Raw genomic sequence first — 18,410 nt, forward strand, 5'->3', positions numbered from 1 at the left:
TGGTTATCAGTCCCAAGGCTGCTGTGTTCAGTCTATAATGAACTTGAGATATCCTGTGTTCTCCTTGTACAACATTGATGGTTTAGCTTCTTGCTAACTTCATCCTACTGTATGATAGTTTCCCACTTATTCTATGCCATTTCTCTCCTGCAAACAGTATAAAAGATGCTGTACTTTTTAATAAGCTTGATGGCATGAGCCATCAGCTTGTGTGAGATCACCTGATTGCAAACTTTCGCATCTTCTTTATCTTCACACACCCTAGTCCTCTCTGTCAGGAACCTGGCCCAGATCACTCCATACTCTCCCATCTTCTGAGGTTTCTCAATGAGACTGCCATGTGCCTGAGTTCAGAAGGCATGGGACTCATGCAAAAGCTTTCAATGATTAGTCAACTGCTGGATTCCCTGAGATCCTTTCAAGTTGTCTGAAAGACCAAAGTCAATTTCATAGCAATGTTGGGATACAAATGACCTTTTTCATTGTACTGACATTTGCAGTGAAATACAGGGTGGGGTGAGTATACACCAGAGCTAGAGGAAGAATCCAGGTAGCATCATCAACCCTTGAGGGTGGTTGGTGTATTCCCAAAGCCCTTGACTTCAAACAAAAGGCAGTTTTGCTGAAGAACACCCCTCATGAAGTAGGAATCTTAACTGCTACATTAACATTAAGTCTAATTTTACTACTGACAGTATTCAAGCTCATTCTAGAAGAAGCATCTTTCCAACATTTTGAGGGAGGATGGAGGGCAGGAAAAGCCTTGTGTATGGAGGCAGCTGAGATATCCTCCAGGAAAGCTCCATGTGGCTACTGCAGCTGTGAACTAAACAGGACAACACCTTCAAGAATCATTACTTTCAAAGGTTATTTTCCCCACAATGAGCAGTTACTCTATCACTTCAGATAATAGATAGTGATTGTTACCAAGAATAACATTTCAACTTCCAAGTAAAGAATCTGAACTTTGGAAGATCATCATTCACTATTGTGGGCTGAAATGGAAGGAACGATGCTAAAGAGTGTGACTGATGATTGTCTAATCAACAGGGTGAACCTCTGACACTGAAACATGTGGGCATAGGGAGTTCTGCTCTGCACACCCCTGCCACTCAGATCTCCCAGGGCAGGGCCAGCTTTTCTCTTACTTGATAACTTCTGGGACAGGAAAACCTAGGCCACAGTGCATCTGCAGACTCTTTTCAAACACACTGGCTGGCTGCTAGCAGACCAGCATGCTTCCTTTCTGAAGGACTACCATCAAAGGAGGTCACATATGCACATGGCCACCCAGCATTTCCAGGCAACCACAGTAGGAGCATTTTTTCCAAAGTCGACCATCCTCCTGGGCCAATACTCTCTGCTCACCTCCACTGATATCCTGTCTCCTAACTAGACCCTGGGCTTCAGGTCTAGGCCAGAAGGGCAGTGTTGGTCACATCCACCATGGTGACCCTTAGCACCTGCACCGGCATTCTCGTCATACTCTGGAGGAATTAATAGCAGATCCATTATAAAAACTTAGTGGGTTGCACAGTGGTGGTACACTCCTTTAATCCAAGTGCTAGGGAGGCAAAGGCAAGCAGATCTCTGAGGTGGAGGATAGCCTGGTCTACAGAGTAAGTTCCAGAACAGCCAGGACTTTACACATAGAAATCTTGTCTCAAAAAACCAAACACACACACACACACACACACACACACACACACACACACACACACACACACACAAAGCGTAGTAGGCACACAAAATCTCCAACTGAGGACCACAATGAACCAAACCTAGCTACAGCTACCCCAAGTGTCCAAAACCAAACAAAAGATAGATGTGGTTCCTACCCTCTAGATTTCAACCTATGGGTGGCAACCCTTTGGCAAACCTGTCTCCAAAAATATTTATACTGCAATTCATAACAGTAGCAAAATTACAGCTCTAAAGAAGCAATGAAAATAATTTTATGGCTGGGGGTCACCACAACATGAGAAACTCTATTAAAGGGTCTCTGCATTTCTTTAAGAAGGTTGAGAACCACTGCTCCAGAACCTGCCCTGCAAAATAACTCACTCTACCTACTTCGGCAAAGCAGAAGCCACTGGAGCCATGGGGGTTCAGATGTGGACTCCTTCAGAGGCTGTATAACCTGAGGTACCGGCCTGTCTCTCTCTGAGTATCCACTTGGTGCACAGGTATGACCAAGGTGCAGTGTTTAACTCCCATTTTCATCCCTAAAGTCACATTTATTAACCACAAAGCCTGAGGCCCTAGTTTGGTAGTTTGCTTCACAGTCTGGAGCCATGAGTCCCTGGAAGCCCCATAGGAAGTGTGTGGATAGCTAACAAACTTTGATAAGTCAGTCTAACCTTAGACAAATTCTGGAGACACAGGTAAGGGCCAGATAAGAACATCTCCATTCAACAAAACCAAAACTGCTTTCTGAGGGCTTCCAACCCAGGCACAGGAAATGGATATTCTGGGAGAGCATTCCAGCAGAACAAAGAATGAAGGAGGGAGAGGTGTGACCAGGAGTGGGAAATGGGTTAAGAGACAAGCCACCACTGGTAAAGGGCAGGACCGTGCAGGCCCTTGGAGGATAGCCAAGGTTCATTCAAGCCTGTATTTTAACCAAGCTCACACCCTCTCTGGCTAACCTAAAATGACACTGGCTCTTGTTTGGGAAGGCCCAAAGTCTCCAGTCTCTTGGGATTGCCTTAGCCACATGAAATACAGTCAAGCTCCCAAATCCCAAATGGTGAAACAGAGAGCCTCCAACTGCAGCTCACGTGAGGCTCATGTGGAATCAATCCCAGCCACGTGAGGGAAAGAAAGATGGCTACCACTGAGCTGCGAACGTGCTGTAAACACAGGCGCCAGAGGAGTATGTGCCTTCTGCTTGTCAGTCCTGTCAATAAACCCTTTGCCCAACAACAAAGCTCAGGTGAAAAATGAAAGGGCAGCATTGATTCTGTTGTACAGCGATCTTATTTACAAACAGAAGCCAGATAATCTCGGATTTAAATGGCACAAGTCCCATCACTCACAATCAGAGACTCAACAATAATAATTTATAAACTTTTACATTATGCTTCAATCCCTTCTCTTAACAGGGAAAGGTGAAATTTTGAAGGAGTAAAAAATATGAAAACATTAACAAAGAAGGGAAGTGATGAATTGATGCTTAGGCCAAAACATGTCTCTAGTGGGCACATTTGTCTTTACAAGAAACAAAATAAGTCAAGGGCCATCTGGATCAGCAGCAAAGAGGAGGCTTCCGCTCTTCAGTAACACAAGAGGATGCTAATTTCTCCCCATCTGCCTCCAGTATGAAAAGCAATGCAAACCCAGGTCTCCTTGACATACCACTTGGCTGATCCCTTCAGATTAAGCCTCAGGGTCTAAGCCATTTTCTGAAGCTTTATTTGACCTTCAGGTTCAGTAGATGAGCTGAGACATCTTCAGCAGAGACACCTACTCAGAAAGATAAGAGCTGCTGTGGCCCAGATGGCTTCCTGATGCCCAGGGGGCTAAGACTCCACGTTAGCTGGCATAGCACAGGCCATGGTCTTTCTTGCATATCTTCTACAAGTGGCTCCCAGAGAGAATCTTGGGAATCTGGTCCCTCTGACAGTTAAAGAACACTCTAACCTTCTCTCCTCTATCAACAAAAGTCCTTGTTCTCCTATGGATCTCCTTTCACCACACTCAACCCTGGGAGCCTGTACTTGCCACTTCTGTACACAGCAGTGAAACACCTGGGCTCCAGCCCACAGTGTGGTCCTCTAGGTATGCCTCATGCCTTGCTCAAGAGCAGTACGTAGTGCCAGGTACAAAGCAGGTGTTTAGGAAAGGAATTATGGGCCAAACATCCCTAATATTCCACAGAGCTAAGGGCTGATCTGCCTACTTCAGTCATCACTATACAAGTCATCCAGCTCCTGTCCCCATCCTTAATTCATCAGTCAATGAGGTATCTTCCAGGCACTGTGCAGGAAGTACACAGCTCACACACAAACACTGTTTACATAAAATCAAGCTTTTCTGTGAATGTCCCAGCCACTAACCCTAGCTTACATGGAGACCAACAATGTCCCAACCATGATGCCCAGGTACCCAAGACTCTAATAGTTGTAGTCTCCCCCATGGACCAGGCATAGTGAGAGTGACCCATGCATACAGAGTGATGCCACCAAAGCTAGAGGGACTATGGGCTGCTCACAGGCCTAGAAGGTACAGTCTAGGGATGCTGCCTGTATCTGATGCCCTTAAAGGGACAGGTATCCAGGAGTTGACTAAGGACTCTGGGTCCAGCTCCCACAGTGGTGCTGAACACTAGAGTATAGAGGAAAATGCAATGGTGAAACCAGAGCATGGGGATCAGACTACACACACACATTCCTACTGGAATACTTGGCAGGACACAATGACTATCCCCAGAACCAGGAGCATGTACGACACGTCTCATGCCTTGTGACCCTAGGCCCTTGTGACCATAGGGATGTCTATGTGTTGCTCCACGTGGAGAAAGGCTACCTGCTTTTCAGGTAGACACCTTCAATGCAGAAGCCAGCTAGTGGAGTGTAGCCCAGTAGCCTTCCTACACTTGGACTGCAGCATGTTGTCTAGAGCCTCCCAAGTCTATGGAGCCTCAGGCTCACCTGAATGCCATCCAGCAGCTTGCTCATGCACCAATAGGTGTCAGCCTCAATGTTGCGTAGCACCTCTGCAGGCACACTGGAGACATCGACCCCATCCACGTCCTCCTGGTCTGTGCAGAACAAGCATGGAAGATACAAGAAGCAATCAACCATGTGAAATAAACAAAGGGGGAACGCAGCCATCCGCATGCATGCCAGCATCCCTCCACCACATTTCTCGTCATGTTGAATAAATGGCTCATGAGCCTCACACCTCGTCACTTAATGGTTCTCAAGTTTAATACCTAATTAGTTGCAGATAATTAATATTCTGAATATACTCTGATTAATTAGCATAATTAATATTGTCAATTATTGCTTCTCAGACATCTCATATTCTAAAAAGAGAAAACCTACCATATATTGCTAAGCCCTAACAGATCTGAAAGTTTTTTCCATCAGTTTTAGAAACTCTGCTTCTAATAGATTTGCATATTCATTCAGCAATAATTCCTCTAGACTACAGTTCTGAGGTAGAGCTTTCCAAGCTGCTCTGGGTAAAAAAACTTCTGTGCCAGCATCTAACATCACAGAAGGCAAAGACCCAAATCAGCCTCACAGAACACAATGGTGCTCGAAATCATTTCCGTCTGAAAGCAGAGACAACAGATGCCTAACTGAAATAAATGATTCATCGGATATTTGAACAAACTCATTTTAGGCCTTTAGAAGGACTATCACCCAGGAAAACTCTCATAAACAACTTTTAAAAATTGACCACCCATTTTACCATTTTATTTGCAAACACATGTGCATCTTTATAAAGAAAATGTTCTTTAAGAAGGAAACATTTTAGTCCAGACACATTTAGAAAGTTTAGACAAAGCCCAGCAATGCTAACAAAACTGCTAACAATTATCAAGAGTGTGTTTATTATTTTCCCATCATCCCCTCCCCCCATGCTTCAAACACACCCACTCAGGTAACGTGCCACAACTCTATTCTCATTGTCAGGTTCTCTAACAGCATGAGAGAAACAGCAGTGCAGAAAAGGTAAACAGCTCTCAATCTGTACCCCACAACAGACCTGGGTCAAGTCTCCAGCCTCCCAGTCATCCTGAGCCATCACTTCAGACCATCTTCCCCACAAAGGGCCTGGGCCACAGCCCACCAATCTCCTAGCCATCCTTAGGGATGGCTTCTTCACCAGCACTTACATGGCTCCTGGCACACATGACTATGGGAACACTGCCTTCCTGGTTCTTTGTGTTCAAAGACCAGAAAGGTAATAGGGAAAACAGCTGTAACAACGGGTTCCTGAGTAGAAGACTATAAGCAGGCTCTTTGCACTGACTTATGGAGCCTGGAGATGGTGAAAGCCCTACACAACCAGCAGGACCCAGCTCTTTGGTCATGTAAGTCAGTGACCACCAGCTCACACCTTACCTACAGTGATGCAGAAATGGTGATAGTGCCCAGCTGTTGCCATGGCACTGCTTAGGTTTAGGGGTTTTTATTTTAAATTGTAACATAATTCATACCATGAAATCTACTTTTTAAAGGTGTAAATGCAGGGCCTTCACCACATCTACATAGTGCAAGGACATGTCATTCTGTGTAAAGACCTTGTGAGATCACCACCATGAATGCCAGGGCATTTTCCTTACCCCAGTAAGAATCCCTGTCCCTTTCAGGAGTCACCTGCCCTCCTCCCAGTTCTTAGGAGCATCCACATAACTCCTGTCTGCAGCCGTACCTACTGTGGATATCTTGTAGTGAGGAGCCCACTCCTTGTGGTCTTGGTGCCTAGCATTTTTCATGGGTATGTTTTCAGGGTGTCTACATGCTGGAGACTGTCCAGGACTTCTTTCTTGATTGTGGCTGAGCAAACTCTCTCAGCTGGCAAACCAGGGACTGTCTCAATTATGGATAATGGAAGTAACAGGTAGCTGGGCTGATGATACTCTATATGGGAACTATCACTTCAGCCTAAGCTCTAGGCATAGAGCTAAGCAGGATAGGCAATGTCCACCAAGAAGTTAGTCCATTAAAGAAAAAATTGTGTTCTGGGGCCAGAACAGCCCAAGTGGCAGGAAAAAATAGGGTCAGTAACCACTGAGACACTATGTGAAGGATGCTGTCACTCATGTCATACTGGGCCCAATGGATTCACCACCCTAAGAAACATACTTGGTTATCAACTTTCCCCCTTTCCTTGGATACAGGTTAGATTGACAGGCATAGCTTAGCATCTCACCTAAACCCTCCTGAATTGCTTTGTGACAGCCACACTCTGGCAGCTCTCCAAAAATCCTCCCCTAGGGTATGCCCTCAGAAGCCCAGCTCTGGAAAACTTCTGATCTGGGAACCCTGCTGGCCCAGGAGGCCATCATTTAATCTGAACACACCCTCTGATGTAGCCCCTCAGTGATTCTGTGAGAAAGGAGCTCTCTCCCCTGTCCCTTAGGCTGCAAAGACAGAAGTTATCACCTCTCTCAGGTGACAGATGTTCTCACTGCAAGGCAGCAATAGGGGACCCCCAGGCCTGCCCCATCTAGTCCAGCCCCACTACTCCCCTTTCCACTGAGTGAAATGGGAAGGTCAAGAATGCAGATGTGGATATGAACTACCTCCTCCTGCATCCTAGGAAAATGACTTCAACAGAACTGATTCTCATCCTGGGAGCCTAGGAGCAGGGCTGATTTTATTTTCCAGTCTCGGGGCATTGAATCAACAACCACAGTTGGAGGACATCTTCTGAGATGTTTTCTACTGACATATTCTTTCTCAAGGGCCTTCCAAGCACAGGGATGTTTCCTTGGGCATAATAAAAGGGAAAGAGTGAGAAGAGCCCTCTCAGACTGCACAGGTTCACAGAAGCAGCTGGGCTAGCATAGCCTGGGCCTGCATGAAACAGGCACTGCATGGGGCGGGCAGAAGCCTCAATATTTCTTAGTCTGTTTAGCCAGCTTATTATTTTATCCAAGGAAATGTCAGCAGCCTATTCTGGGTGTCATTTCTCACAGCAGGTCATTTGTTACTCTTCAATGTAATGAAGTAATGGCATTTAACTCCAAGAAACTCTCTGCCGATTTGTCTTCTAAACGCCAAGAGAATCAGACTTGCCCTCACTGTTAGAATAAGATAAATACCCTGGCCCCCATGACAGCCACACACACTGTAGATAGGTAAGGATGGAGACATGGGCACATTGGAAGATTCAGGCTATGGGTACAGATTCAGAACCCAGTGCAGACTGCCAAGGACACCCAGAGAAGTCACTCCCAAAGAGAAGAGGATGCTGACCACCGCAGAAGACACGGCATGGACAGCACCATAGGCAAGACCAGATGACCTGACTCCCCCTCCATGTACATACATGACCTAGTGACTCTAAGAAGCAGGCAGAGGACAAACACAGGGGTACTGTGAGTCCTCTCAGTCAAGACATCTAACTCCAGAAGACACATGCTCCATGGAGTGTGCTGCAGTAGGGAAGAAGGGCAAAAGGTCAAGCTGGAGGGAACTGGAGTGGGAACCACCAGGAAAGCCCATGGATGGACTGAGGGGACTATCGGTGGGACAGCCACTGTGAGGGAGCTATCACTGATGTAGAAGGGTTTAGCCCTCCAACCAGCAAATACCCCAGCTGCAGCCATCCTACCCATAAGATGTCACCCATCACACCAGTGGGAAAATTTGATTCAACTAAGATGACAGATAAGAAAAGACAATGTCAACATTGAGGAATCCCAAGCAACCCTAGGGTTCTAAGGAAGAAACACATTTCAGAAGGAAAAGCTATCAACACAAAGGTGAAGACAGGGTAGGAAAGCTGACCTGCACAGTCACCAGCTGGAGGGCAGGGCCTAAGCGAAACTGCACTAGCCAGATGGTGGGCCAGCTCTGGGCCAAAGCTGTCCTTAGGGCTTAGTGACCGCTGTTTCCTCCCTGGGTCATCCACACACACTGCTCCACAAGCTATCTAGAAGCAGATAGCTGTGGTGGAAGGTGGGTGTACCTCTGGACTAAGAGAGGGAGGTTATATACAACCTCAGACCAGGACTGGACCCAGGGACCCATGATAGTGACGAATACCTTAGGGACTCTCTGAGGTGACTTTTGAACTAACAAATTATTAAGTGTTTTTCATCTGAAATTTGACAGGTGTCAAGTTCTTGCTCTTCCATTCAATTATAAACTAGAATGGAAACAAGCATGCGCGACACCGCTCTGGAGTGTACCACTCTCCTCTTTCCCACAATCTCAGTGCCTTACTTCCACTCAGGACCCAGACCCTGTGCCACGGGAACAAAGAATCCCCAAAGCAGCTGAAGTTTAATGGGGCACACAAGTTACCTCAGGAAACCTGGAGGAAGCAAAGAAGTGTCTCCTGCAGCCAGGACAAAAGTTCTGAGATTCCAAGAGGACCCTGGGGGAACACTAAGTCACAGAATGAAGCACAGACATTAGATTCAGGGTAATCTGACTCCTTAGATCATGGAAAGGTTTGGGGGTGAGTTAAATGAGTTGCTTTGAAAACACTTGCTACGTTACTGTGTACAAAGTCAATCTGAAAATAACCTCATGCTGTCAACAACTCCATTTACACTGCAAGTATCACTAGGAAGCCCACAGCTCACAGGGCACACAGGGAGCTAGACCACTCTTCCTCTTCTGCGGAAGAGTCCTGGGTAGAATGAAGGCAGAGTCTCAGAAGGAATAAGAGAGATGATGCTGTTGGAGCTGTCAGAACAGCTCATCTTTCCCTGTTGCCAAGAGCAGCATGACTGGGATGTGTGCAGGGTACATGTGGCCAAAACAATTAGGTGAAGAAAGCTGCTGACATTCAGTGGGCAGGGCCAGTGCTATCAGAGAGAGGCAGTACTGGAAGAAAGCCATAACCATCCCCAAAGTCTGCATGGATATGTGGGCAGACAGCAGCAGGGGAAGAGAAGAAGGTGGGAAGTGGTGGGTGGTGAGGAGGTGGACAGATAAGGGAACAATCTAAGACACTTGGGACAGGAGGCAAGCATACAGGTATCTAAATGTGACTTTGCAGTATCCAAAAGTTATTTTAGAGAAGCAAAGAACTGAATTTTCAATCCATCTTCCCATACCCAGAAACAAAGAAGAGCAGGAGGTAAGGCAGGCTCAAAATGGAAAACAGTCCAGTGATGAGGGCTGCCTGTCTAGGATGGCAGACCAGGCAGTAACAAATTCTGTCACCTGCTAGCCAAGTCTTTATTCTGAGTTTGTGCTAGAGCTTGTTTGCATACACTTAACCCATTTAGTGAGAGAGCGCCTATGAGGCCAGACACCAGGGGCCTACAGGGAAGAAATGAGCTCAGGACAGGTACAAGGAAGGGTCAGGGAACTCCCTCCATATTTCACCTGATTCTCTGATAAGTTGTGGCCTCTGGCTGGACACTAAGTGGAGGAGCTCCTACAACAGCTAACGAAACCTGTTTATTCTTATACGGATACAACATAAAACATACAACTTAGTAATATACGCTGTTAAACATTCAGCACATGAGCTGTCACTCAGGCAACGAAATGGCACCATGGCATCACCCCAAGTTGGGGTATCCTGGGTGAGTAGGCCTCCCTTCCTTCTTAGGCCTCAACTGCCTCCAGAAACATCAGGATTTGGAATGGCCAGGGCACCTGAACACTGGAACTTCACCTTGTAAGATGAAGCAGTGACTGGATCTAGGATCTCCCTCATATCAATTGGGATAACAGAGTAGTGACTGGAAAAGGGGAAAATAAATCCAGTTTACATGTCTCCCCTCCTGTCAAAGGATTCTCCAACACCAGTACAGATGTCTGGTATGCCAGGCTGTAGGTAAAGAGCCAGCACCTGGCAGACAGCAAGCTCCTGGAGGCAGGAAGGAGGGAGAGGCTGTTGTCATGACAACACTAATCACCTATGCTGCACAAACCCTGCAATAAACCTCTTCACATAATTAGGAGCTTAACTGGTAATCAAAAATATTCTGTTCTTTATAAGCAAGCTGGAATTGTTCTATGGATCTAATCTTCACATTTCCCAACTTGGGAGTTTTAAATTTGAAACCCTGACACTTCAGTGATAGAGATTTTACCACTTAATTACGTAGATTCGGGTTCTGTCTCAAAGAAAGGGTCCTGCTTTGGTAAGGGTAGCACCACAACTCCAGACTATAAATTCACAAAACTCTGGTTCAGCAAAAACAACTAACACTGTGATCAAATTGGCTTTGCAGTGAGAATGTTTAATTCTAATATAAATAATGTTCAATTCAAGGTTAGAGAATAAACCACAGCCACAGTTTCCACTCTACTCCACAGCTGAAAACTTCAGCCCCCACCCGTGAGGGCCACAGCACACGCTTAGGGCTGGAGAGCTGGATGCGAACAGACAAGAACCACAAGACAAGAGTGAGGTGGGTGAGCCACCTCATATTCACCACCAACTCTCAGTGGCCTGGAAGAGTCTCAGACCATGAGAATGAGCACCGCTTCCCAAGGCAGCACAACTCTGTTCCCATCTCCCCCTACAGGCCCTGCAAAGTCCAGACCAACCTCACAAAACTCAAAAAGAGGGTGGATCTGTGATACAGATTGCTGGAGAGGATGTAAGCACAAAGCACACGGAGGAAGGCACTTCCTGGGCCTGTGGTGTCATTTTTGTTCTTTAAAACAACAACAACAAATACAATAAGTGACAGCACTCTTTTAATCTGCCTGGACTCCTGAATTCACAACACCACTGGGAATAGGCATTTTGCTCAAAAGAAAACTATTTGCTGAAATAGTAACTGGTTCTATCATAAGCTTGAAGCACTGCAAGAAACTGGACTAGGAAGGGAGAAGGTGAGGCAAAGGCATCCTTAATGTCTAAAAGAAGAGGGGCACACTGCTCCTTCACTGCCCTCTGGACTCAGTGTTTGTTGGCTGCTCATTATAGGGTGTCAACTAATAAAGAACCTGGGAAGAGGAAGCAGGTAAGACAGAGACAGAAGTGTAGGTGTGCTTGCTTATCCAGTATAGATGTCTGCCCATATTAAGCTCATGGTGGCAGGGAAGGTGATATTGAGGTGGGTAAGGAGTGAGACTTGTAGAACCCAGACACTAAACTCTGAGCTGGCCCATGTAGCTCCCTATCATCAGAGAGACACAGAAAATTGGGAGTCAGCCCAACTTAAGCAGGGTATAAGACAGGCCAGAGGAAGATACAGCGCCCCTGAGTGCAGGGAAGCAGGTCAATTGCACAGTCACAATCCCCACTACAAAGGACAGAACATAGCCTGCGGTGGCCCCACACAGCATATGCCACAAGCACTATCTCCCACCTCTGCTTTTACCTTCCTGCCACTAGCCCTTGACCCAGAAGAGTACCCAAGGTCTATGTCTCTAGCACCTACAACAGTACCTAGCATGGAGCAGAAGCTCATTAAATGGATGGCAAGAGAATAAACAGACTTCCTTCAAAGAGCTTGTGGTCCAGGAGGAATGGGTAATTACAAACATAATGAGAAAAAACTATTCCTTGAAGAATGAGAACTAAGCGCCAGCCCGTTTCTCAGCTACAGAAACATTCAGGCTATTACTGAACTGAAGGTAGTGCATCAAAACTCTAATTTGAGTGTGCCAATGACAGCACAAACAACACTACAATAAAAAGGAACTTACTCAAATTGAAGGAAGCAAGCATTCTTCCCAGCATGCCTCTTAACTCGCCCTTGCCACCTCCTGAAGAAGACTCAGTTCTCTCAGGAGATGGAGAACAATTTTGCTATTTTGAAACCCTCAAAAAGCTGCAATTGTTAAAGAGCTGAGTTTGCCTTTGAAAATCATAGGTATGGTTTCTCAGGAAAGCAAAGTGCTTGTATGTCCCTGAGGGTCCTAACTGTCCCAGAAGAAGAGGCTTTCAACCCCCAAACCTGCTCTTCCTGCCACACATCATAGGACAGCAGAAAATCCATGAACCACACGGGTCATTAAGCCACAATGTGTGCAGCTGAGAGCAGGTTCAGCACTCTGTCACCTCACAGGATGTCTGCCTGAACATGGTATTAAGAGATTTGGGTCCCCAGTTATTCCTTAATGAGGAAAGGCGTCCAGGACTTCCAGCTAAGACCTTCTTTCTGACGCTGTATTCCAATTAGGAGACTGCACAGACACCTCCCTCTCAGCTGTGGGAACCTACAGAGAATGACTTTTCTAAGAATACAAACTGATCATAAATCAGTCTATTAAATTGACTTATCTCTTTATCTAATTAACTCAAAAACAACCTATGACAGATAATCAGGTCTTCACATCAATCAGCTTAACAGCTCTGGTTCAAATTGTGAATAAAGCAGGTAGGCAACCCTGAATCCTGAATCCTTTGTCAGTCAGTGCCAAAGACAAGGTTTTGTTCATTCCACACCAAGATGTCTTCCACTGGGACAAAAGTCACCTTGGTGGGTGGTTTAGGGGCCTTGCTTATTTCATTGCCTACAAACAAGAATGCAGTTCAGGCTTTGGAGAAGCTGTGCTGCTTACCACATACCCTTGGGGGCAGGTCAGGAAGGCAGCTAAAAAAACAGCTACTGTATCATGTAAAAACTCATAAGTGGTTGTAAGAGGGAAAGTCCAACAAATTTATTATGGCTCATAACAATAATCTACAAAGAATTATTTCTTACTAAGAAATACATGGCAGTAGGCCACCTGAGAATAAAGAAAACACCCTGAAAGCCATGTAGGAAAGAAGCCAGCTAAAGCCATGAAGCAAAACAAACTGATACATAAGATGTACTACTCATCCATACATGGAGTTTCATTCCAGTTAAAATGGTATCTGCCCAATGCAAGGAATGAGAAGCAAACTTTCAGAACCCACAAGGACAGCTCCAAGAATAGAACTAAGCCCTAACAAGACTAAGAAGAGTTTGTCAAGGAAGGGTTGACAAAATCCACTGAGGTCTCTGGGAGAAACTCTCAGAGCACAGGTTGGCACGACTCACAGTAGCATCCACCACTGGAGAAATGGAGGCAGCAGGGGCTGCAGCTGCTGGTCACCCTGCACCCATAGACAGAAGAGTGCAGTGAATGCATGCTGTTGCTCAGCTCCCTTTCTCCACTCTTATGCAGTTGAGGATTCCCTACCCTGAGAGTGGTGCCAGCCTCAATGGGCAGCTCTACCTGCCTCAATTAACATGGTCAAGATAATCCCTCAGTACCATCCCCCAGGTGGCTCTAGACTCTGCGGAATTGAAAATCAACACTGACCATCACAAGCACTAGCACACAAGAGTCTGCAGGGCAGGTTCAAGTTCTCAGTGAGGAAAAATGACTAGGCACTTTTTGGTTTTTGGTTTTGTTTTCTTTTTTAATTTATTTTTATTTAAATTAGAAACAAGCCTGTTTCACATGTCAATCCCAGCTCCCACCCCTCTTCCCTCAAACCTCACCAACTCCTCATCCCATCCCCATCCACTCCCCAGGGAGGGTGTGGCCCTCCATGGGGGATCCCCAAAGTCTGTCATATCATCTTATATCCCCTATAATGAGATTGATGACTACCTTATATGCCATCCTAGAGCCTTCATCCAGTAGCCAATGGAAGCAGAAGCAGATACCCACAGCTAACCACTGAACTGAACTCCTGGAACCCAGTTGCAGAGAGGGAGGAATAATGAGCAAAGGGGCCAAGACTGGGCTGGTGAAACCCACAGAAACAGCTGACCTGAACAAGGATGAGCTCATGGACCCTAGACCCCAGACTGATGGCTAGGAGGCCAGCACAGGACTGATCCAAACCCCCTGAATGTGGGTGTCAGTGAGGAAGCTTCGGTAATCTATGGAGCCTCTGGTAGTAGATCAGTATTTATCCCTGGCATACAAATGGACTTTGGGAGCCATTCTACATAGAGAGATGCTCTCTCAGCCTGGACCATGGGGGAAGGACTAGGCACTTTTTGAAAACCCAGCCCCAGAAAAAGTTTGAGTAATTCAAAATACTACTTACAAGGAGAAATTAGCCAAAAATCTATCACCTAAAATACAACCATTGTGGAAGCTGCTACACAATCCTCCAGGGAGCTGATCTCGGTTGCTCAGCCACAGTCTTTGTTTGGGAGGTAGACAACAGATCACACAGCTTACTATTTTTCTAAAGTTGTATGTGTATGAATGGATGCCTGCATGTATATATGCACTGAGTGAGTGTGTGGTGCCCACGGAGACCAGAGAGGATGCTGAATAGCCTGGAACTGGAGCTATAAATGGTTGTGAGCTGCCATGTGGGTGCTGGCAACCAAACCCAGGTTCTTTGCAATAGCAGCAAGTACTTTATATCACTGAACCACCTCTCTGGCCCCACACCCCACTTTTATAAGGTTTGTCCCACGAGGCGTCTTTTCTGCACAAGGACATTGAGAAGGATTTCCAAAAGTCATCACCTCAACTGCAGGTGGCAGGTGGAAGACAGATGAGGAGGGACAAGCTGACACAGACTGGCTACAGGCAGCCAGCAGGAGGGAGAATGGCTCCCTTGATGACTGCTCCGTACCCTGACACCTTCTTTACAGTGGTAGATGAAATATCAGCATTGATAAAGTGGATCTGCATCTTTGTATTTTCCACTGCCAGAGGCTCTCCCTAGTCAGGTCTTACATATCCATCTGGTTTGCAATAGTGCTCTCCTGTCATACCACACTGGCCCAGATCAGCATCTCAAAGGACTCAGGAATGCTGTATCAACACAGAAATGTGATGCTGTCCCACCAGCATCTTCCACAAAGTAACCCATCACACTCCACAATTACAATACTACCTGACACACAACCTTCACAGTCACCTCTGTCATTTAGATGGACACGAGTATCCATGCATGGTGATGTACTTGAGGCTGAGGCGGAAGGATCAAGAGTTTGAGGCCATCCTGGGTTGCCTAGTGAATTCTAGTCTGGCCTAGGCTCTATGGCAAGACAATACAAAAATAAAATAAAATAGAAGAAGAAGAGAAGGAAGATGGAGGAAGGGAAGAATCAATTTACCCTACCTCCCAACCCTGAGTACCCACACTGAGTCCTTAGCATATGGCCATGGAAGACCTACTGACACCCATCAGAACCTAGTGTCTCCATTCCCTGGGGTCAAGACCACCGGGAGGGAACTATGGAAAACATGGTCTTCATCAACCAAATTACCTAGAGAAGGTTTCTTTGAAATCACAAAATGCCTGGAAACCCTCAAACCACACTGAGATTAGAACACAGTACTGAGACAGGAGTCTGGATACCAAGGCATCTGCACTAGTTCTAGGTGAGTATCAGATACACAAACCTGAGTATACAGGCACACAGACACACCTTGTCACCTAAGCACTGGGGTCTTAGTGGGTGAGCATGAGAAGGAACCTAGTTGCCACTCCACAGCAAGTGTTCACAATGAATCTAGGACACAATTGCAAGAGCACTTGGGAAGATCCTAGGAATTCATGTATCATGATCCATGGCTGTTGTTATTTATGGAACCAGAACCGGTGCGATGGATGGTGCACAAGTCATGGAGAGCATATTAATGTTAGTTTATTATACTGAGACCAAAAGGGGGAGACAGATATGACAGAGAGAACATGAGAGAAGGGGAGATAGAGAAAGTAAGGGAAGATGAGAAAATGAGATGATGAGAGTAAGAAAAGATGAGAGATTAGAGAGAGAAAACGAGAGGATGAGAGAGAGTAAGTGGGTAGGGGGTCTGTCCTTTAAAGGGGTCCTTTGCACCTGCGTGACACTGGTTCTCATGGAATTCTGGGCTGGCCAGGGTGCTGCCTGAGTGCATTCCTGCCAGGTAACAGGGCAGGCCAGCGTAATGCCTGAGCCTTTCATTCCCACCTTTATTTATTTATTATTAAAAAGAGGTGGGGGTGTTAGACATGGCAGGTTAGGGAACAAGGCCATTGAGTTCTTAAGATTGCTTCCTGCTGACCTGGGAGTGGGGGGCATCTGGGACACTAGAGATTATAGGTTTTGGATCTCTGCCTCTCTCATGGAAGCTGGGCTCCCCCCAAATCAAACCATGTGCCTGCTTTTTGCCGCCCACATTCTACCAGTGGTCCATGGTTAGAAATGCAGCCTTTACTCTTCCTCACTTGTCTTACTTTTCTGTTCCTATACGCTAAAACTCCCACTGGCCACAGAGGCTTCCGGCCACTTTCCACCATGGCTAAACCTGTCTCAGAGCCGGAAACACCTTTCAGCCATCCGTGAGAGTCCTGTCTTGTCTCTCCTGTTCATTCAGCTTGGAATGGCAAATTCCTCTTTTCCATCCAGCTATGCTTCTACCGTGCTTCTTCTCAATACAGATGCCACTGACTCACAGGGAGCTGGCCTGGGTCAGCATCTGCTGGGGACGCTCTGAGAGTTTTTCATTTTTTTCCCCACGAATGAGGTTTGAGGTTTTCAGGTTTTGTACTGCTCAGACTCACAAGGAGTCTCTCGGGTTTTATACCCTGGCACTGGCCGTTCATTCATTTCTTAGAACTACGGTGGTCACACATCTTTCTGCCTGACTCGTGAAGAAAAAAGGCCACTTCTGCCAGCAGACAGGAATGTGCTTATGGAGGCTGCCATCTTGCCCATCTAGGCCATGTGACCTAACCTGGTGGCCGCCATGTTTACGGCATGACCTAGCTGTAGATACACCCACTCAGTCTAGCCAGCTTCTGCCTGCAAAGTCTGCTGACAGATACAATTCACTTACTTTTTGTCTCAGTTGGGCTTTTATTTTTGTCTCTAATTTCATCTTTCACTAGCTCTATTGTGCATGACTTGTTTATGGAATACTGTGCCTTTCCACGGTCCCCTGTTCTATCTACAGTAAATCTGCCTTCTTGTCACTCACCCTGTCTCTTTAAATCTATGTGGTAAAACGTACAGATCAGAAATTACACTCTGGTCCTTCCTTCTTTTACCCAATCCTGTTTAATATATCTATATGTATGTGCACATGTAGCCACCATTTAAGAAATATAAGGTAACTTTATATACAATTTAAATTCTACTATACTAAATATCAAATATTTCTAAATTGTTATGTTTAAAGTTATAAATGTCTATTTCAAATTAACAAAATATTTTAGCACCCAGTCTTTCCTGTAAGCTGTTTACAAAGGTAAAAGTTCTATACAAAAGAGGAGTTTTCTCTAGTTGCCTATGTGCTTAAGACAAGTCATTAAAGATGAATTTTGTCTACTAAATATACTAAACAGACAAACATGGGATTTAAATGTTTTATTTAAAAACTTTATAACAGAGAGACAGGCCAGCTGCTGGCACCACCCCATTCCCTCCAAAAAGACTGGTGGACACTGAAGAAACTCTGCCCACAAAAGTGGCAACACTGGCCACTGAGCAACCCCAACCTTCACCTCAACTACTAAAAAGGACTCTTCAGGCCGTGAACAAGAGGACACTGGAATCGACTTTCTCCACGTTTCTCGGGTCAACGGTAGGAAAGCCTTCCTAAAAAGTCCCCAATCCACGAGTCCCATGCTATCAGCAGAAGGCAGGTGTCCTTGGAGCCTTTGACTTAAACAAGTGTGGAGGACCTTGGGGGTGGCTGTCCATGCACTCAGCTAGTAAGTCTCTCATTCTCCAATCTCAGGATCTGTCAGTTTTTAAAATGTTAATACTTTCAGCCAAGTCGTTTCTAACACAAATATACTGCTGATATGCCTAATACTTATGCTTTCACAAACTCAAAGGATTCTTGTAAGTTCCAGGGAGCCAAATTGGA

General features: G+C 45.8%; 1 protein-coding gene across 4 annotated transcripts in view; it reads right to left on the reverse strand.

The window, feature by feature from the left end:
- The window catches only part of Tbc1d22a (TBC1 domain family member 22A), a 293,862-nt gene that overhangs the window by 147,904 nt on the left and 127,548 nt on the right, over positions 1–18,410 (reverse strand). For all 4 annotated transcript variants that reach the window (XM_040754023.1, XM_005067065.4, XM_013111376.3 and 1 more), the window contains one exon: positions 4,653–4,762. In XM_040754023.1, coding sequence (XP_040609957.1) covers positions 4,653–4,762 — 110 coding nt within the window. The remainder of the gene's footprint in view (positions 1–4,652; positions 4,763–18,410) is intronic.

This window comes from Mesocricetus auratus, unplaced genomic scaffold (assembly GCF_017639785.1).
Source record: "Mesocricetus auratus isolate SY011 unplaced genomic scaffold, BCM_Maur_2.0 Super-Scaffold_100010, whole genome shotgun sequence".
In the NCBI taxonomy this organism is placed as follows: domain Eukaryota; kingdom Metazoa; phylum Chordata; class Mammalia; order Rodentia; family Cricetidae; genus Mesocricetus; species Mesocricetus auratus.